General features: G+C 43.6%; 1 protein-coding gene across 1 annotated transcript in view; it reads right to left on the minus strand.

The window, feature by feature from the left end:
- The window catches only part of TRIM66 (tripartite motif containing 66), a 34,064-nt gene extending 12,851 nt beyond the window's left edge, over window positions 1–21,213 (minus strand). The window contains exons 1-9 of the mRNA XM_003781079.2: window positions 21,205–21,213; window positions 19,275–19,422; window positions 18,270–18,402; window positions 17,821–17,937; window positions 16,456–16,570; window positions 15,722–15,868; window positions 12,610–12,727; window positions 10,030–10,934; window positions 8,281–8,442 (exon numbers count right to left, since the gene is read on the minus strand). Coding sequence (XP_003781127.1) covers window positions 8,281–8,442; window positions 10,030–10,934; window positions 12,610–12,727; window positions 15,722–15,868; window positions 16,456–16,570; window positions 17,821–17,937; window positions 18,270–18,402; window positions 19,275–19,422; window positions 21,205–21,213 — 1,854 coding nt within the window. The remainder of the gene's footprint in view (window positions 1–8,280; window positions 8,443–10,029; window positions 10,935–12,609; window positions 12,728–15,721; window positions 15,869–16,455; window positions 16,571–17,820; window positions 17,938–18,269; window positions 18,403–19,274; window positions 19,423–21,204) is intronic.
- Window positions 21,214–21,616: the final 403 nt, after the last annotated feature.

Consider the following 21,616-nt stretch of genomic DNA (forward strand, 5'->3'; position numbering starts at 1 on the left):
GCAATGCCCGGCTATTTTTTGGTTGTAGCCGTCATTGTTGTTTGGCGGGCCTGGGCTGGATTCGAACCTGCCACCTTAGGTATACGTGGCTGGCGCCTTAGCCACTTGAGCCACAGGTGCCAAGCCCCAAACCCATTTCTATAGGCTATACAAGGATGGTGACAGTTCTGGAACCTATATATGCTGTGTGTTATTTTTGATACTTGATCTGGCTCTCTGGAATGAATAGCTATAACATACTAAAACAAAAGGTACTTATTTCATATACAAGAAGAAAGAGGAGCACTGAAAGCCTGCATCCTACTCCATTTCCCGTGCTACCAGATGAGTGGGGAGAGGGGGTTAAGGGTGGGGTTAATATTCAGGGCAAAGAAAGAAGAGTGAGTTTCTAGGGCCTGGAGGAAAGGAAAGGGCTACTCAAGAGTATGTTAGGATTAGAAAGAGCTTGGAAATGTGGCCACACTGTCTGACACTGAGTGCCTCACACACAGAGGGAGCTCATCTGTCAGTGGAGATGATACCCCCTTCCCTCCAGCATCTAGGATTGTTCAGCAGCCAAAGGAGAAAAGGTGAAATTGTATTTCCAGGTGCAAAGTCTATATGGGGTTTTCACTGACACTTCCATGCTATCAACTATGTAACTGACACCTTGGCTTCATTTTCACATAGAAAACCTTCAGATTTCATGAGGGAAATATGCATTTTGTGGGTTACATGCAAATATAAACTATTTTTTAATTCCAAGAGGAAGAGTTAAAATGCCAAAAACATTCACTCTGATAATCAGATCAGATCATCTTTGGGGGAGAAAAAGAGACAATTCAATAGCCTAAAAAAACCTTCTCTTATTTCCCTTTACTAGCATCTCCTCACTTGCCCCTGATTTTCTCTCCTTCTCCCAAACTTTATGTTCCCATTTCTCTTCTCTGTCTCCTTATCTCTGCCATCTGCCTGACATGTATGAAATTACCCCACCTATAACCTATTTAACTTACCTGACTCAGCAACCTGCTTGACCAATGACCTCCTTGAATTGTCTGATTTTTCATCTTCTACTTGTCACCTATACAACCCTGCCCCCATCTAACCTGTCTTCTGCTTGACCTGTATTCTGTTACCTATTGCCTTCTCTTTCCCCACCCTCACTACCCAGATCTCTTTCTGGAGTTCAAATTGTTGACACTATTATTCTAATGATAGCCACATGGTGCTGTCAAAATTCAGAGAAGATATTGTTTTTTTCATTTTAACAAGAATGGAAATTGAGACACAGAATGATTCCATAGATTTCTCAAGCTCACATAGGCCCAAGACTAGGAATCTGGGGCTATTCTTGAAAATCTGCTGGCCAGTCTTGATTCTATGCCATTAACTAAAAAGCTAGTACCCTAGTAAGAAGTGATTGAGAAGTCAATAAACAGACACTTAGTGCACATGCCCTGAGTTTAATATAAATTTCAAGTTCTTACAGCAAGATCATATTGCCAGAGATAAATTAGTGCAGATAGGATGGTGTTGCAAATAAATTAATTTTCCAGATATCTGAAACATACCTCTTTCAATAACTAAATGTAATTGTTTTGGGTTGCAAAACATTATTTTGGGGTTTTTTGGGGGGTGGGGTAACAAAGACAGATTTTATTTAGGAGGAACAAAGAGAAAGTTTGGAGTACTCCCAAAGAGAGTTGGAAGTGAGTCCCTCTCATGGAAGAGAAAAGGTGAGAGAGACCAAAAACATTATTTTGAATGGGAATATTTCTAAAACACTCCACACACCACTCTGTCTTATTAAGCAGGGTACAAGGAGGCTAATGAGGCAATTTCTTAGTGATGTCAAGGAACTTTGGTGAACCAATAAGTAGTTCGGTGATGCTTTTGGGAACTTCTAAGAACACAGGTTTAGCTTGTCATTTCAGTGAATGACCTCATACTGTGGCACAGTTCCAAGAGATGTTTCGTATCTTCTTCTTTGTTGTCAGCTGCCATTATAGAAGTCCTGTCTTGTTTCCTTTTTTACTTTTCTGTTTTTGTAGCAACGGTGTCTCACTATGTTGCTCAGGCTGGTCTTGAACCCCTTGGCTTCAACAGATCCTCCCACCATGGCCTTCCAAAGTGCTAGTATTACAGGTAAAAGCCACCATGCCTGGCTCTGACTCCATTTCTAATCTGCTAACTGCTACAATACAGGAAAACTAAGAATTTACAAAAAAAAAACCATATACCTAAGCTTGCTAGATCAAAAACACTGACTAGATACCTGTGTGTGGGTTTATGATCATGTATAGAATACATGGGTTTTGTGGTGCCTGTCTTTTGTTGCTGCTTCAAAGCTTTGCCAGGTCATTTCTAGTTTCAGGTTTTTGTTCCAGTGGTTAAAATTTGTCAAAGACTGACCACTCTGTAAAATGTACAGTAGGAAAAGGGACCAAAGACTTGGGAGTAGTGTCTTGGAAATACACTGAAGACTTTCACTCTGGCTGAGGAAACAGATAAGGAGACAAGGAGAGAGATAAATAGATTTTTAAATTAAATCCTTATAATATGTGCTTCAACATCTTTACGATTGCATAGTCTGGTTTAACAGTAGGAGAGCTTGAAACAACAGAATCAGATGGCTGAGGAAGGAACTTTTTCAGTAAGTGGTTTCATATGTTGATTCATTTTTTTTTTTTTTTTTGAGACAGAGTCTCACTATGTCACCCTTGGTAGAGTGCTGTGGTGTCACAGCTCACTGCAACCTCAAATTCTTGAACTTAAGTGATTCTCTTGCCTCAGCCTCCCAAGTAGCTGGAACTACAGGTGCCTGTCACAACACCTGGCTATTTTTTGGTTGCAGTTGTCATTGCTGTTTAGCAGACCAGGGCTGGGCTCAAACCCACCAGCCTTGGTGCATGTAGCTGGCACCCTACTCACTGAGCTATGGGCACAGAGATTGATTTATTTTGAGATGGGGTCTCACTGTGTTGTCCAGGCTGGTCTCAAACTCCTGGGCTCAAGTGATCCTCTCACCTCAACTTCCCAGGTAGCTGGGATTTTTAATTGCAAAGTGGCTGCTCTTGTTGACAGTAATTGCTTCTCCACCTCAATGAAAAGCTCTTGTACTAATATTAAGGCTATCCCTAAGAGTTTAACTAACTGACCAAAGTCAAATGGAAAAAGGTTCATGGGGGCAGTTAAGAGAAAAGAACCAAAAAGTGTCCAGTGTCCTGATAATCCAGGGAAGACAGAAAAGCAAAGAGAATCCCAAGGTCTGAAGTGGAAGGAAGGGGAAAGGAATAAGTGAATTCTAGTTAAGTCTGCAGTGAAAGTCAGATGAGTGGAACCCTCAACCAGAGCCTTAGAGGTGCAGGAGAATTAGGTCAGAGGTATTTTGTCCAAGCCAGTGTAGGAAACATAAGGTCTAGGAGCAAGGATCTGTTTTCTCAAGGGCCAAGAGACTCAGACAAACATCATAGATTGGTGTGTGAATGAAACCAGTATACATCTAAGGAGACAGGCTTCCTAAAGGGTACTAAATTCAGGAAGCCAGACCTGGGCAGTGTTTGGATTGATTCCTGAGTAGAACAGTGTGTATTGTTCTGGAGATGCTAACCAGAACACAGGGTGTGCCTTTAGAAAGTCTCACCAGGTCAGGCACCATGGCTCATGCCTATAATCCTAGCACTTTGGGAGACCAAGACAAGAGGATAGTTTGACATTAGGAGTTCAAGACCAGCCTGAGCAACATGGCAGGACACCATCTCTGCAGAAAATTAAAAAATAGCTGGGCACGGTGGTGCACACCTATAGTCCTAGTGTCCCCAGCCATTCAGGAGGTTAAGGCAGGAAGATTGCTTGAGCTCAGGAGTTTGGGGTTGCAATAAGCTAAGATGATACCACTGTACTCCAGCCAGGGAAATATAGTGAGACCCTGTCTCAAAAAATCAAAACACAAACAAACAAAAGCCTCACCAGGCCCTAGAAACATTCTGAAGAAAATTGCTATCAGGGCCAGGCTATGAGGAAAAGATCATTGCTGAGGTTGAGAACCCCTGATCTGGTCAGCAGTAGTAGATTTGGAAACCATTAAGGCAGGATACTTAGCAGATGTATTTCTTCACATATGCAAGGGTTTAGAGTTGAGTTTAAGCAAGTAATTTTCCATCTCTAAGCTTTAATTTCCTTCTGCACAGGTTATTGTAAATCTCATTGAGTTGTTACATGACTCAAATTAAGAATTTGGGCATCAAAGTGCTTTGATAATGGCAAAATGCTATCCGCCTGAGTCGTTTACTCCTCTGCACCACTCTTAATGATCCAAATCACAGGAATACCTACTGCTTCTGTATCATTTACTGGAAATACATCCCAGACTCCTCTTAAACCATGTGCAGCATCCTGGTGGTCTCAAAGTCCTCTATTGAAGACCTGGGGCTACATTATGAGCAGTAGAAGAAAGCTCCCTCTTTCAGGTGAACTAGGACTTGGATAGGGCTTTCTGCCATGCCCATAGCTTTGACTCCGTGAGACCTTTGAGGAGACTATCGTATTTTTAAGGAGTTGACTAGTTCAGAAGTATGAAGCCATAAAATGTCTTCCAGTTTCACTATGTAAGGCTGGTTGTCGCAGAGTTGTAACTGTAGTCATTCTTCAGAGTGGCAGAATCAAGATTAGGAAGCTTAGTCACAGGTAGTGCCAGACAAATGCCAAAATTCATCCTTCTGGATGCAAGGAAAGTGATGGGATAAGCTGCTCCTGAGATTACAGAGCTCAGGCCACTAGAAAGTCAATTCTAGAGCTTTAACATCTCATTTTCAGCAGAAAGACATTTTCACCATCAACTCCAAGGTATGCATGCACAGATGCTCTGCTTTACTGAAAGTCCTCCTTTTGTGATATGAGTCAGTGGGGAACACACAGAAAGGTACCTGGAGCTACAGGTTCCTCTGCTCTGTGAACTTCAGATAGACTCTTGACCTTCCCGGCACTCACAGGCAGCTTAGGCTGAATGGGCTGAAAGCCAAAACACCTTTACCAGACAAAGATAACTCAGACCAAAATAGGCTGGGTTCTAAGACCTCTCTCCAGCAGGGCCTTAGGCTACTTCAGGAAAATCCAGCAAAAGTGAGGATTGAGAGGATTGAGAGGCCAAATGGGATTCTATTTTTCCCACTGCAGTGCAGAAAAAGAGGCAATTTGACCTAGTTATTGAACACAGGGTTGAGTCAGGGACCTGTGCTCTGGTCCTAACATTGCCCAGGGTCAGCTGTGTATAACTCTTAGGTGGTCTCTTAACCTCTCTGTGTCTCAGTTTCCACATCTTTCAAAGGGGAATAAGAAAGTGGCTTCTTCATAGTATTGCTAGGATAAACAAAGAGATAAAATGGAATAATTCATGTAAAAACCCATGAATAAAAGTATAAAAATACCATACAAATGGTAAGATGCTCAAAATGTTGTCTGGTATCCTCCAGTTTCACACCCTCCACCCTGCCCAACCCTAGCTCCATGGTAAGGAATTCTCTCAGAAAAGAAAGCCCTTTTCCTCACTGCAGTTTTGTGTACCAGAGCCCTTCTGTGTCAGGGTTGATAGGTTCCTCTAAGCCAGGATGACAATCTTGAGGGTCCTTTTAATGGGAGCCCAAGCCATAAAAAAGCCTATGAAACATGTGAAAAACACCATGGTATCTGCCCCTCCAAACCTCTGCATGAGTCCTAGTTAGTAAGGGCCAGGAGCAGCTCAAAATGAGAAGTTCCTAGGACCTTTACTAAAAATGCTGAAGCCATAGAGGTGGCAGCATCCCCTTGGTGTGAGAGCCCTGCCAGCCACTCACACAGGCAGCACAGAATCCATGCTCGCATGTGGCTCACCTCCTGTCCTCTGTACTGTACTTAGGAATAGAACTAAGCCTGATCAAATGAGCAACAGCATTTTCTGCATGGTTTCCCCAACACTTGGGCACTGGCAATTCTCACACTTCCTTCTAAACTACTAAGGTAGCCGCCTTCTAGTCATCTTCTAAAGTATCTTCACAGAAGAACATCAATAATTCAAAACTTAACTTCTCCCCCCAAATATGCTCTTTTTCTTTTCTTTTCTTTTTCTTTTTCTTTTTTTTTTTTTTTTTTTTTTTTTTTTTTGAGACAGGAGTTTCACTATGTCACCCTCAGTAGAGTGCCATGGTGTCACAGCTCACAGAAACCTCAAGTCTTGGGCTTAAGCGAGTCTCTTGCCTCAGCTTCCCAAGTAGCTGGGACTACAGGTGCCCACCACAATGCCTGGCTATTTTTTGCTGTAGTTGTCATTGTTGTTTGGTAGGCCTGGGCTGGTTTTAAACCCCTCAGCTCCAGTGTATGTGTGTGGCGCCCTAGCTGCTGAGCTATAGGCACCAAGCCCATATATGCTCTTTTTTCACATGCTCTCATTCTATGGGCAAAACTGATTTGGGTGTTAAGCAAAATGACCTTCTTTGCCTCACTTCAATAAGTCACTGAGGCCAAAAATCCTGTGATCTGATTAACTCTTGAACTCCTTGCCTCTTCTTCACGCCCATCATTACCGATGTCACTCAACCTCCTATTTCTCCTTTATACTATTCTGGTATCCCTTCCAACAGCTAAAGTGGCCATTCAAATTAATCAAACCATGTCCATACTAGATGGAAATCTTCATTCATCTATCACAGCCTGGAAGACTGAATCCCAGCTCCAGAACATAATTGACTGGGCATTCCAACCTCTCTGGTTTCAATCACTCCCATTACTCAATGGATCTTATGTTCCTACCAAGGCAAATTACCTGAAGCCCCCTAAGTACCCTAGGCCTTCACTTACTTCTGGAGGCCTTCGTAGTTGCCATTCCCTCTATTTATTCTCCTCCTTCCCCGTTCTCATTAACCCAATTTCTCCTGCTTCAAATCTCAGCTTAAAATCATGTCCCTCAGGAAGTCTGTCAACAGCCCCCTTTCCCAGAGTTAGGTGCTGCACTGGGTACCCTCCAATGACTATCACAGACTTTATCACAATTTACTGTTGTGGCTTATTTAACTATCTATTCTACTAGACTATAAGCTCCAATGTGAGACTATCTTATCCACCAAGGTGTGCTTGGCCCTTAGCAGAATGTGTGCCACACATTGAAAGATTTATATATGTATATATCTTTCAATATTGAATGAACAAATAAGCTGATGGTAGTTGGTGCAAATATAAGAAAGCAAACACCTACAAGCCACAAAAGGCCATTTATAGTGCCTCTAAGACCTCTAGACCTAACCATTTAACAGGATAGGACAGGACAGGCACAAAGCAAAGCTTCAAGAATCACCAGGAATTTCCAAATTAACATTTCACTTTTGTTATCCTTTCCCTGTGCAAATTCTCCTCAAATGTCAGTGAAACTGACTAAGATATATGTGGCAATGGTACTTCTTCTGGGTGTAGCAAGATTTAGGTACACCGAACAACTAGAATAGCTAGGGCTTCAGGGCCAGAGGGATATTGTAGGGCTAAGGGTATAGGCTGGAGGGGGGAACAGAATATCTGATAGAGCTTCAAGTCCAGGTTTGAATGGAGGCACGGGCAGGACAGAGGACACCAGGGCAGAGAAGGCAATAGAGTAAACACGGCCAAAGGACATGAGAAGCTGTAGGTAGAGGGCATGACACAGTACTAAGACTCCAGCTAGAAGGGCAGAAATGGGACTAGACCTGGTAGGGGGGACTCAGATGCTCATTTACTTCTGTAGACCATCCCTGAAGACCACTCACCCATAAATTCAATTGATTCAAATTCTAAAGTCAACCAACTTTGGATTTGGGGGCTACCCAAAATATATTCCCCATATTCAATACAGAAGGAAAAGTTCAGGCTTTGGACTCTATAACAGATTCCTCAGCTCTTTCTTGTACTAGCTATAGGGCTCTGGATTTCAGTTTCCTAAGCTATTCAAAATGGATGCTCACCTCACACAATTGTTGGGAAGATTAAGTGAGGTGATGTTTGCAAAGCACCATACAGAGTTCCAAGCACAGAGCAAGTGTTCAATAAATTGGCTTTCTTCCCCTTACAAATGAAACCCAGTAGGCCGCATTTTAAATGTGTATATGGGAATAGGAATGGGGGTTGAGGAGGATGTATTTTGCTGACCCATTAAGACAGGAGGCATGAGTCAGGGCTGTGTAGCATCCAGGGATGGAACAGGGACATATCTCCCCCTACCCTATCATCCTCATCCAGGTGCCTGGTGTCTTGGTTGGCAGTGGGTCCCATGTGGTCAGGGAAAACAGGATCCATTAGTACCTTTCTCACCACATTCGGAGAGGAGTGCTGGATGGTGCTGTCCACTGGGGGGACATTGAGAGGGGGTTCTTCCCCGGATACTTGGGGCAAGGCAGCAGCAGTATTCTTATCCAAAGGGAGAGCTGGCTTTGGGCACTCAGATGCTGGGGACTCATCTGTAGCCTGGAAAAGAAAATATCAACTTGATTTTCTTATGCAGAGAGTAGTAACAGCAGCAAGAGCAAAGGCTGGTATCTACCCTGCCCATTGTCACCACCTACACATGTGAATTGCTCAAAAACTTTTTAGGAAGAAAAATATTCTTTATCTAAACTCTCCTAAGACTAAATCCTAACATGACAGTCAAAATAGAACCCAAACTGAGAATTCTGAGCTAATTCTGTCATATTCATTTTAGCTTGTGGTCCTCTATGAACCCTAGACCCTTAAGTCCTTTTCTACCATCACGGGGAATATTCTATATATCCTCAAAGGAACGGAGTCTCAGGAGAAGATATTTGAAGCAAGACCTGAAGTTGTTAGTGCTGAAGCACAATGTGAGGACTTACGTTTTGTAATAAAATTTTATAGAGCTCCTTTGAAGATATAAATGTGATCAGAGAATTAAAGGAGATGGCACCACAGAAAAAATGAGAAAAGATATGGAGAAGAGGCTAGAACAGGAGGTCCTGGAAAAAAAGAAAAGCAGGAGCTAAGAAAGAAGATGTGGGATGCAGCAAAGATCCCAGAGGTACAAACTTCCCTTCTTTGATTGTCTTTTTGCTAAGAAAAAAGAGCAGCATTCTACATACCCCTAAGAAAAAAATAATCCCTCTTCTGCAGCATTATAGAAAAGTCAGATCTGGATCCAAGCACTAGCTCTACCTCTCAATATTGTAGAATCTATAGGCAAACTACTTACCCTTTCTAACCCCCACTTCTGTACCTACAAATCACAAATAGTAATGACTACCAAACAGCATTGTTGGTAGGATCAATGATACAAAGCATAAAGAACACACCTAGCTTAATAGATGTGAAATAAAGTTTAAGTCTGTATCTGTGCAGTGTAATAAAAGTGTTGCCCAGTAGCATCTAACACATACCCTCACATGACTCCTTAAGTTCTGCCCTTTCCCTTATTTAGAATTCACAAGTTTCCAGAAGCAAGTTGGGAAGGTTACAAACATAAGAGATAGCAGGCCCAGCAGGATGCTCATACCTATAATTCTAGCACTCTGGGAGACCAATATCACTTGAGGTCAGGATTTTGAGATCTGCTTGAACAAGAGTGAAACCCTGTATCTACTAAAAATACAAAAATTAGTGGGGCGTCTTGGCATGCACCTGTGGTCCCAATTATTCAAGAGGTTGAGGCAGGAGGCAACTGATGATGCCACTGTGCTCTACCCAGACAGAGTGCAACTCTGTCATGCACACACACAAAAAGTATAAGAGATAGCCTCCCCTCTGTGCTGGCACTGGCAGGAGTCCAGCATAGCTCAGAAAGTACCATCCATGGACAAGGTCTTTAGTATCATCCAAGAAAGCAGGGCTAAGCCAGGTGACTCTGAAAAGTACTGAGCCTACATCTGTGGTGGGACTAGGTATTATGGGAACAGGGTAGTTTTGAAATGTGAGGGCTGAGCAAAGCCACCCTAAGATGAAGAGGCTGTATTCCTGTGCCACTGTGTGACTGAAGATGCTGTCGCCTGAACAATCCTAGGATGGGCAGAATAAGTACCTGCCCCAAGCCACTCTGAGGCTTACCTGTGGTGTCTCTTCCTGGCTCTGGGACTGGACAGGTGCTGGCTGCCTCACGATATAGTTGATCTGCCCCACAATAGTTTGCTGAAGATGCTGAGGAGATTTGGTCTGACTCAACTGCAGGCTGGGCTGTTGAGCCTGAAGGAGAAGCTCTAAGTCCTTCTGCATTTCCTCCAGCTCAAATTTGTGGTGCATTATATCCATGTTCTGGGAACAGGCAGGCCCAGAAGAGCTCTCCTGCTGACTAGAAGCCAGATGCTGCGATGGAGGCAGAGGTGGGGGTGGCTGCTGTGGGGGAGGAGGTGGTGGGGGCAGTGGAGGTGGCAGCTGCTGCTGTGGCTGCTGCTGAAAGTGACTGAGCTTCAGCTTCTGCTGGTGGCCAAACTGAACTTGGATAGAGGGTGTCTGTAAGGTGGGCTGGGCATGGGATCCTTGCTGAACATCCTGTGGAGGGACGATGCACACAGGCTGGGAAGTCAGCTGCTGCCCCAGCCTCTGGGATGTGCTCTCCTGCTCCACAGGGGGCTGGGTTTCCAGCCAGGGCTGTAGTAGCTTTGGTGGATGAGGACTACAGGCCAGCTCCTTCTCCCTGGGCAGTAGGGTGGAGCACTGCAGTGGGCCCAGCTGTTGGGGCACCATCTCAGAGGTCTGCCTAAAGCTGTGGGCTGGGTGTATGCTGGGTGGTGGGACCTGGCCTTTAAAGGAAGGTGACACAGGGGAGCAGTGGGAACAGCACACAGACGTGGAGCATAGTGTTGGAGACTGGAACTTATGTGAGGGGTGGCTAAGAGCCTCTTGCTGAGCCACTGGAGATTGGTGGTTTTGATAAAAGGATGATGGCCCCTGTAAGCCTCCGTAAGCAGGAGTATCTGCTCGAGATAGTTGTCCACCTTCAGTTGTTATACAGCCTGGAAATTCAGAATAGAGTTTTTCAAAAAGTAATCAGCAGTATCTCCCCCCTAGCTGCTTCCTGCTCCTAGGACCAAAGGACATAGACATTATAAAATTCAAATCCTGATCGCCAAGACTCTGTCTATAATGATTCCACCAGTGTGGACCTGCTCTGGGGCTCAGAATATTTGAGAAATTAGCCTAACATCTACCAGATGCTTAGCCTGACTCTGTTTCTGTACTACTCCTTTTTTTTTTTTTTAACAGAAAAGAACAGGCTCTGAGAAAAAGGATCAACATTGGTGGTGAGGAAGGAGTGTGCTAGACAGTAGCAAAGGGTAGAGAGTCATTCTTGGGACCAAGGAGCAAGTCTGCAGATACAGGTGTGGAGCACTGTATCAACAAATAAGGTGGAAGAAGAGTGGGGAAATCCTAATCACAGGTTAGTGCCAGGCACCAGCACTGCCTTCTATGCTCTTTGGGCCCCTTGTACATGAGTAGACCCACTGCTAGCTCAGTCTAACAGCCCCCTCATTTCACTGTTTTGATGAAGCTTACTTAGAGGAAGACTAAGCACCTCAAGGGCAAGGAGTGTGTTTTACTCACCTTTGGTCTTTTAGTGCCAGAGCAGGTGGCCACCAAAGGTCTGCTGAAGTATATCAAAGGGGGAGAGGGAGGCCAGGCGTGGTGGCTCATTCCTGTAATCCTAGCACTCTGAGAGGCTGAGACAGGTGGAACGCTTGAGCTCAGGAGTTCAAGACCAGCCTGAGCAAGAGTGAGACCCCATCTCTACTAAAAAATAGAAAAACTAGCCAGGCATTATGGCAGGGGCCTGTAGTCCCAGCTACTCGGGAGGCTAAGGCAGAAGGATCACTTGAGCCCAAGAGTTTGAGGTTGCTGTGAGCTATGAGGTCACAGCACTCTACCCCTGCAACAGAGTGAGACTATGTCTCAAAAAAACAAAACAAAACAAACAAAAAAAAAGCAGGGGGAGGGAAGCAAAAAATACCTAAATACCAGTGATCACTTTGCCAAGTTCAAAACCCCTTCAACAAGAGTAACAGCCTTAAATGAGGGCAGCAGTTGGCCATCAATTTAACAAACTCATTAGTCTGTCAATACAGTCACAACTTCAGGTTGTCCATAGTCTGCCTAAGACTGAATGCTAGCAAATTATTGCAGCAGGGAAGAAAAAAGCATGAAGTCATGAATTACCTGCTTACATCTCAGTTCTGACAGATGTGTGTAAAACATACACACACACAACACACGCACACATACACATGTGCACATGATCTTACTGCGGTTGAGATACCTCTGCTTATGCCCATACACATATACCCTGTATACCTCCTGAGACATACATTTGCCTGCATTCTGGAGAGCAGGGGCACTGTCTCATCTCCTCTTCAGCAATGAAATCAAGGTAAAAGGTATATTTGTGCAGAATGTTTAAACTCATTTCAATTGGTCCTAACACAAAGTCCTATACTGCCATTGTTATTTAACTTTCCCACCCTCCCCAGACCCCACAAAAAAAAAAAAAGGTTTGCTGAATGACTCAATGACCACTGGCAGCCTCAGAGTGTGCCTTTTCTTGGACATATGCTGACCTACCCAGCAAGCTAAGCATATGCTCTATATTCATTCCTAGAAATTAGGTCAAAGCCCACAGGGTGGGCCCTGGCTCACCAAGGGAAGCCAGTTGCTTGGTCCAGAAGTTAGGTTCCCATGTGAATCTGATACTCCAAGGGGAGCCAGGATCTGTATTACAACTTGTTTCCAGCAATCTCTGCATCTGAAACACAATCTGACAATAGCACCAAAGGTCATTTATTCATGCATCTTGTGCCTGAATGACAATTTCCTTTCTCTCACTCTTTGGACAAATTGAAAAGCTCAAAGTCAGAGCTCTTTAGCCTCTGATCCTCCCCTATATTCTCATTCCCTTGTACCTTAGTACATTCCCATTCTCCCAGTAGATCTGCTTCCTCTCATCAAGGATTCTGGAACCCCTACATTCTTATCTCTTCCAGTCCTTAAGTGATTTGTAATTCTCCCTCACTGCCTGGCAGCTCCATCCATTCTACCATCACTTCAATTTAAAAACCTACAGAGAGCAGACATTCTCTGAGCTCCCATTACTATCCTTCCATCCTACTCAATTTCCCTCTTCCCCCACTCATCTCTTTCATCTATTCCCATCACTCACTTTTAATCTAGATTTTGGCAAGGGTCCAATTTACCCTGCCCTCCTCTAGTTAACTAATGTCCCAACCAACATCTTGCCTATCATTTCCTTGATCTCTTTAATGTCAAACACCTTCACCTAGAAGGGTGTGGTAGCTCACATCTGTAATCCTAGCACTCTGGGAGACTGAGGCAGAGGATCGCTTGAGCTCAGGAGTTCAAGACCAGCATAGACCAGCATAGACCAGCAAAGAATAAGACCAGCATAGACCAGCATAGACCAGCAAAGAATAAGACCCTGTCTCTACTAAAAATAGAAAAATTAGCTATGCATTGTGCTGGGCATCTGTAGTCCAGCTACCCAGGAGGAGCCCAAGAGTTTGAAGTTGCTATGAACTAAGTTGATGCCATGGCACTCTAGCATAGGCAACAGAGTGAGACTCTGCCTCAAAAAAATAGAAAAATCAGCTTCACCTCTGTTACCATACTTTGACCCTATTCATCATCTAGACCATTTTACCCATGAGACCCTTAACCTTCAGTGACCCATACTCCAATCATAATGAGCTCTTACTCTTTCAGAGCATGTTCTTCAACTCCAATGAATTCTCTAAGCTCAGCTCTTTCAGTCCATTGGGTCTCTCAGCTTCCCATCATTTTCAGTAATAATATCATTAGTGTCCTAATTCCCTCCCGCTCACCAATTCCTAACCTTACGTCAATCTAGCCAGCCCAAAGCCATGTAATTTAGGGGTACTTCAGTAGTCATAATTTCAGCAGCAACTCTCAGCCCTTTTCCTTGTCACTGTCCTCTTCTACTGTCCTCAATGACTATTTACAATCTTCACTCTGGTGCCACTTATCAATATTCAACCCTTTTTTTTTTTTTTAGAAACAGAGTCTTATTTTGTTGCCCTCAGTAGAATGCCGTGGCATCACAGCTCACAGAAACCTCCAGCTCTTGGGCTTAGGCAATTCTCTTGCCTCAGCCTCCAGAGTAGCTGGGACTACAGGTGTTCACCACAATGCCTGGCTACATTTTTGTTGCAATTTGGCAGGGGCTCGATTCGAACCCACCACCTTTGATCAGTATTGGAGCCAGCACCCTACTCACTGAGCCACAGGCACCACCCAATATTTAACTCTTTTATCATCTCCTCTACTTCACAGAGAAAAAAAGAAATGATAAAGGACAAACTGCTCCAAAGCTGTATCTTTCGTACCTTCAAACTTAACTACATTATATTGCCCCTGTCCTGTTCTCCCATCTCAGATGAAGGGAGCATCCTTGTGTCTAAAAGTCAACCAGTTCACTCTAGATCCTACCTCTTCCTGCCTTCCCACTATGCTCACTCCACCACACATCCCTGCTATCTTCAAACTCTTCTCACACAGAAATGTGTGCAAATGTTTTCCAAACTTAAAAAATAGTCTTCCCCAACTCTGCCTCCTTCTCAAGATGCTTCCTTTCTTTTCACATTCTTTTTACTTCTGTCTCTGGCTCCTCACCTCTCATCCTCATTCTCCTCATTCTGGCTTTTGAACCTTCTACGTTGGTAAAACTTCTTTCAAAAGTTCACCTGATTCCCAGATCTCAAGGCTTCACTTCACTAGTCATCCTTTTACCTAGGTAGCATTGACAGCGTTGAGCACTTAAAACTTGAATGCACCCTGTTAATTTCTGTGCACCACATTCTATTTCTCCTTCAACCTCAGACCATTGTTCTCACTCTCCTTCACTCATCTTCTAACTGAAGATGATGGTATTCCCTGGATTCTTGATTTGCCCAGTTCTTCTTCCACACACTCATCAAAGTGACATCACTGATATCCCAAGGACTCATACATCTCTACATTCCACCTTGACTTTTCTTCTTACTTCCAGACCCATATCTCAAAACAGTTTTTGGAAATCTCCTTTTGGATTCCCTACAGGTATCTTAGATTCAATGTATCCAGATATAAACTCCATCAGCTTATCTCAAAATTCTTGCTCCTTCTGTAGTTGATCTACTCCACAATAGTTTGCTGAAGATGCTGAGGAGATTTCCTCTGACTCAACTGCAGGCTGTGCTGTTGAGCCTGAAGGCGAAGCTCTAAGTCCTTCTGCATTTCCTCCAGCTCAAACTTATGGTGCATTATATCCATGTTCTGGGAACAGGCAGGCCCAGAAGATGCTTCTTCTCCTGGGCATCAACATCCTCCTAAGCCTAACACTTCAACAGTATCTTCAATTCCTCCCTTCTCTTAGCTTCCCATTTAGACCCCAGTAACTCTCTATGGAACTTCCAGCATGGTGTTTATGTCCAGGATAATACCTGAATCCATGACCTAAGACAAAGAACTACAGACTTTCCCAGCTGAGTTACCTGGGGTAAGATTGTCTCAGCACCTGGGTCCTTTGTACTATTGGGGTTTGGTAAAAGATGGTACTTATTTACTAACCCAAAGCAGAAGCCAGTAATTGAATTTGAAGGATAGATAGAGCTACTTTCTTATAGAACAACAGCAACAAAAAGTACTTCCAAAGACAGCCTCACTGCCCCGATAAGCAAAGGTAGTGGTACTCTGATCAGCTTCAAGGACAGGCTAAGGAATTGGAGGTTCCTCTTACCAGCTCTTTGCTGAAAAGGAAAGGGATGCTGGTCTTGCTGCAGACAGCCCAGTTGATGAAATTCTGCACATGCTCAAACTGACGGTTGAGAACCATGATGCTCTGTAACTGTTGTTCCAGCTTCTGCTTTCTCTCATTTGTAATGCCCTAGACATAAAGAGAAGACAGAATCCCTGATTCTGTTCTTGGACTATTGTCCTACTGCTTGGGAAGTCTGGTGGCCTATCTGTGTCAGTGTGACCACTAATGGAATCAGATGAGACTACACCCCTGAGAGGACATCAGGATAGGGTGCTGCCATGGGATACTGGCAGACAGAAGAATGGAAATAGAGATGGTGGGAGAGACTATATTACAAATAAATATGAAATGGGTAATAAACTAATGAGGAAACGAATTAATGTCTACATGACTTGGGCATAACTTGGTGAAGAAGGTGGATTGTTTTGTGAGTCTCTCTTCCTAGACTATTATCCTGCACAGTCCAGGATGGTAACTGCCTAAGAGACACAGCATGATGAGAGTGAGAAGTGATTTTCCAGCCCTTAACGAGCTACCCTCCCAAATTAGGTTGGGCATTTTGAGATACAGGGAGAAGCAAAGAGCTATAGAAACTACATATCTGGATTCTAGCTCAGGACATTCTGGGCCCTGGGACGAGTTTGATATGTGCCTGGCTTATGAACCAATGAGACCATAGAACCCCTTCATCTGATCCATCTGTCCATGTATACCTCCAGCTCTTCTATGAGCCCATTGGCCTGTTTGTTCAGCTCATTCATCAGAACCATCTTGGCCATTTTGATCTGGTTTTCCACCTTCCTATGCTGATGCTTCACTTCAAAAATCCTGCAAACATGATGGGACAAAATATGGTGAGTCCTTCCCTTATAGTCTATAAGGGCTGAGAAACACAAGACCCAAACTCGGAGGCTGCCTATTAAGATCATACCCCACCAGATACAAAATAAAGAGAGAACCTTCCTCCACCACCCACCCACTCAAAACCAAGCCTACTTGATTTAAGAGGGCAAATGGCCCAAAGGTGAACTTGGTTTTCTCTAGGTAAACCTAGTAGCTCACTGGTTGGCACAGCACTGGAGACCAAGAGAAAGACTATGGGTATGCTTTCACATAATTTTCTGTATTAAAAAGGAGGACATTTTAATAAATAGTGACATGAGGTAAAAAAGAGCATGGGCAGAGACAGAAAGCAGACTAGTGGTTTCTGAGGAGTAGGAGGTCCTAGGGGGGAGAAAGGGGAGTGACTAATAATGTACATGGGGTTTCTTTTGGGGGTGATAAAAATGTTCTAAAAGTAGACAATGATTATGTATGGTTGTACAATTCTGTGAAAATACTAAAAGCCAATGAATTGTACATTTCAAAAGGGTGATTCTATGGTATGTGAGTTATAACTCAGTGAAGTTGTTTTAAAAAAGAACATGGGCTTTGAAGTCACTATAAACCAACCTTCCAAGCCCAAATCATTCACGGACTAGCTGTGTGATCTCAGGTAAGTCACATAACCTCTCTGAACCTCAATTTCCTCATCAGTAAAATGGGAGATAATCCCTGGATGAAAAAATTATAAGAATTGAACAAAATAATGCACATATGATGCCCGACTCAGTGCCTGAGACATGATGAGGTCTCAGTACCTACTAATTCCTCTTCTTATGTTATATCATTATATCATTTGTAGATTAGTACAGAAAACATTGGTAAAAGGGTAATAAAGGGCAGATTGCCACTGACTTGCTATTCTCTCATAATAAACAGCACTCTCTTCCCTAGTACCTACTCTGTACCCTTTTTCTCAAGCACCTACTTCTAGGCAGTCCATAAGTTTATTCTTTGGCCCAGATTCACTCTGATCATCCTGACCTCGCTTGGCCTCAGTCACAAGGTGATGATCCAAAGACCCCTCACTGTCTCTGAGACCTTTAACACCAGGACATATGCCTCCTAGGATATATGCCCACATTGCTTAATCACATGTCTTCTTCATAGACACTACGTCTGATAGCCTGGTATTGGAACCAGGATGTGAGAGAACAGAGCATTTCCAGCACTGGCAAGGCTCTAGCTTGTGCTACCTGTCTTCAATTTGCTTTGCAGATGTCTGTAGACTGGATTTCTTATGTGCCACCTGTGTTGTCACACTTTCCAGAAGCATCCTCTGGTTTTGCAAAACTTCTTCAACATGTCTGCACCTAGGGGATGAGGCAGAGAAAAAGCTAAGGAGGGCTGATTCCTATTCTAAACATGCCAGCCAACCAAAGTCCTCACAGTGCACTGTCTCAGCCAGGACCATGAAGGCTATGATTACATCCAGGAAAGTCAAACGCACTGCAGGTTCTTGGCCCAGTAGGACTTTTCGAGTGAAGCCCTACAACAAGAACAGAGAAAAACTTCAACCCTGGGGCTACAGGTTGGCTTGGGCAGGAAGAGGATTTTGATGCTCAGGATTTTGATCCCAGAGCTCTCACAAGTAAGGAGTCCAGAGCCCTCCCAAGCCCCCTTCCAGGCAGCCTTCCAGCCCCACCTGTGTTCTTTGTGTTCTACCATTAGGCAGCTATGGCATGTGAGCACGTCACAGGTCTCGCAGAACAGCTTGAGTACTTCTTGCGTATGTAGAGGACAGTACAAGGCGAACTCCCCAGAACCATTGTTCACCCCTGCCAGAGAAGATGGAGAAAGTGGGCTTCTCTTGCTCAGGTTAACCTCTCAGTTAAGTTTTGCTGAGTGGCTCTTGGCCTTCAGTGGACACCACAGAGATACAGAGCTTAGGGGAGGATGTGCAAAAAGGATATGCCTAACCAGGGCCACAAGGAGAAATTCAGGCTTAGTTTCACTGGATTTGCCCAGCTGACTAGAAATAGCACTCTGTCAAGCCCCAGCATCCCTCCACCTGCCAGAAGCTGAGGAAGGTACTTGATACTGCTGCATGTGAATCTCTTGAAGAATAATGAATTCTTAAAAATTAACCTAAACTTCTTCATTAATCAGGGTTCTATTATTACGAGGCTAAAACTGGCTATTCAGCTTTTCCAGGCTCCAGGCTGGATCTAATGAACTGCGAACTCTGGTTCCTGTAGGTCTGACAATGTAAAACCCCACCCACAATTCAAGGGGCCTTGGGAAAAGACTTTCAAGAAGACTATCATTTAAAATAAATGGTGCTGAATGGACAAATGGATAAGGTCTGGTCCAGACTGTCAAGTTAATCATGTAACCAAGTAGAAGTGAGATATGATTGCTCTAAATAGAGGTGAAAGGTAGGGAACTCAGCTAGCTTCCATGATAATTCAAGACTATTCCTCCCTGTACCATCTCACCCACACTCACCTACCCCATCCCCAAAAGAGAGAGACTAGAATGAGTCACCCCTTTGATTCTGAAGGAGACTTCCTTTTTTAAGAAAGTCTCTGAGACCACCTCTATCTTCTCCCCCAGCAAGAAACAAGCTCAAAGAGTTATGCTCCAGGGAGTTTAGGGTTTAGCATTGCTTTATGGCACGGGAGTAGGTGGGGAGGGGGGCAATTGATACCTGGAGATCCCTTTTGGGCCCGGGAAAAGAGCAGGCCCCCAGAGGCAGGGCCATGCCGGTGCTCCTCTGTGCAAGAGCTACACAGCCAGCGGTTGCAGTAGGTGCAGAGGATGTGTGCTGCCCTTTTCTCTTTGCACTCAGAGCAGTTCTGGAAGCAGAGAGTTCTGGAATTACTGATAATATCCTCATTTGGACCTGCCTCTACAAGTGACAAATGCTCTAAGGACTGCAGTCCTGTATGTCTGTTCCTGCAGTATTCTGGAGTATAGTCTATCCTAAGGAGCTGTCTGGTAATATGTAAAGGCTTATAAAGGAAAGTCCTTTGTGACTAAAAGGACAGTGGCTGCTTTGGGAGCTATTCATACAAATCCAGTGCTAAAACTGAGGCTACATAGATGAATAAGCCAAGGATCTGACCTCAAGATATGCACAGCCTGGGCCAGGTACAGTGGCTCATGTCTGTTATCCTAGCAGCCTGAGAGGTCAAGGTGGGCAGATTTCTTGAGATCAGGAATCTGAGAGCAACTTAAGGAAGAGTGAGACCCTGTCTCTACTAAAAAATAGAAAAACTAGCCAGGCATTGTGGCAGATGCCTGTAGTCCCAGCTACTCAGGAGGCTAAGGCAAGAGGACTGCTCAAGCCCAGTTTGAGGCTGCTGTGAGCTATGATGCCACAGCACTCTACCCAGGGCGACAGAGTAAGACTCTGTCTCAAAATAAATAAGTAAAAATATATGCACAGCCTGGAAAGGATGATAAAAGGATAAACAAGTACTAAGATAAAAGGATATAACAAGTACTAAGAAAGCAAAGGGAGATTTCCAGGAACTCAGCTTAGGAGTGGCCAGGAAAGTTTTCATATAGAGGTAACATTTGAGTTGGATATTGAATGACAAGTAGGTTCATCAGGCAGACAAGGGAAGAAATTGTTATAATAGAGGGAAAGTACAGGCAAAAGCAGAAAATTCAACATGCCTTCAGAGAGAAGAAAGCCCCAGATGTGGGAGTACACAGAAAGATGATCAAATACCATTAAAGAAGAGCAAGTACAAACTAACTTTCACAGCTGTGTTTCCACACCTGGGGTCTGCCTGATCTGAGAGTACCTAGGCTTCTCTTAGTCCAAATGTTCATTTATTTAGTTAGCAAATATCTTGCCAGGGCTAATATAAAACATAATGAGGAGAGAAGATTTGGAAAAATTTGGCCTCTGTGTGCCTGAATCATACAGGCTGCTAAAATGATGCGGATTCTGGAAATTTTACTAATTAAACTATCAACTTCCTGAAGGTAGAGTACATGAATCTATTTCCCTAGAACCCAGCCCAGAGCCTGGCACATGTCAGATACTCAATAAGACTTAGATACAGGAACAAGTAAGTAAATTAGTGAATGAATACAGTGTAGTGAAAAGCTACCTTAGTGGAGAAAGGGACAGAGGGTTACCAGTCAGTAAATGATGTAAAATTTCACAAAAAATCTTATAGTTGTTAAATACAGGCAAGATTAACATGCCCATTTAATCCAGGCTAGTGTGTGAATTTCAACTCGGGGGGGGGGGGATATAGAAAAGGAAATAAAAGCCAGTACTGGTATTTTTCAGTAAAAACTATAAAAAAGAAAAAAATACCTAGACACACTCAGTGATTCTTCACATACTTTAAGATAATAACATTCACCTTCTGCTCAAAGTATTAACATTAAAAAAAAAAGACAACCTATTATTTTCACTTAATAGAAAACCCCCTCTTTGTATTCCACAACTCAAACATTTTTATTTTCTTCTAGATAGAAGGATGGATGGATTGTTGATGATTGGGAAAAATAAGGGAATAACAAGTCAGAGTGATGAATGAATAGACAAACTGATGTACAGAGGACTCACAGGTTTCTGAAAAGGATCAGCTGCTTCTTTCCTTGTTCTGACTTACCCTGGCCATCTTGGGTTGCCCAGTAGGAGTGCACTGCATTAAAAAATGTTCAGTTACATTGCTAGAAATATATACTCATTTACATCCAGGACGGGAGGTAAGCTCTGCAGGGAAAGAAAGACAATAGAGTCAGAGCAACGTGGCAGATTATATATGAGGCCTAGACACAGAGCTTTGTAATACACTAAATAGCAATACCCTATTCATGCCAAAATGAGCTATGTGTGATGTCATAGCCTACATTCACCATGTAGATGCCCTGAACATGACCATCCTATTAGGGGCCTGCCCTACAAACAATCTGGTCTTCTTACATCTTTTTATTTACCTGGCCCTATCTTTTTCCCATCCCCATAAATAATGCTACTAGAAGACAAACCCTGCTCTGGTTCTGACAATTAGGGGCATTCCT

The sequence above is a fragment of the Otolemur garnettii genome, unplaced genomic scaffold, assembly GCF_000181295.1.
Source record: "Otolemur garnettii isolate 467f Iridium unplaced genomic scaffold, OtoGar3 scaffold00001, whole genome shotgun sequence".
NCBI classification, from domain to species: Eukaryota; Metazoa; Chordata; class Mammalia; order Primates; family Galagidae; genus Otolemur; species Otolemur garnettii.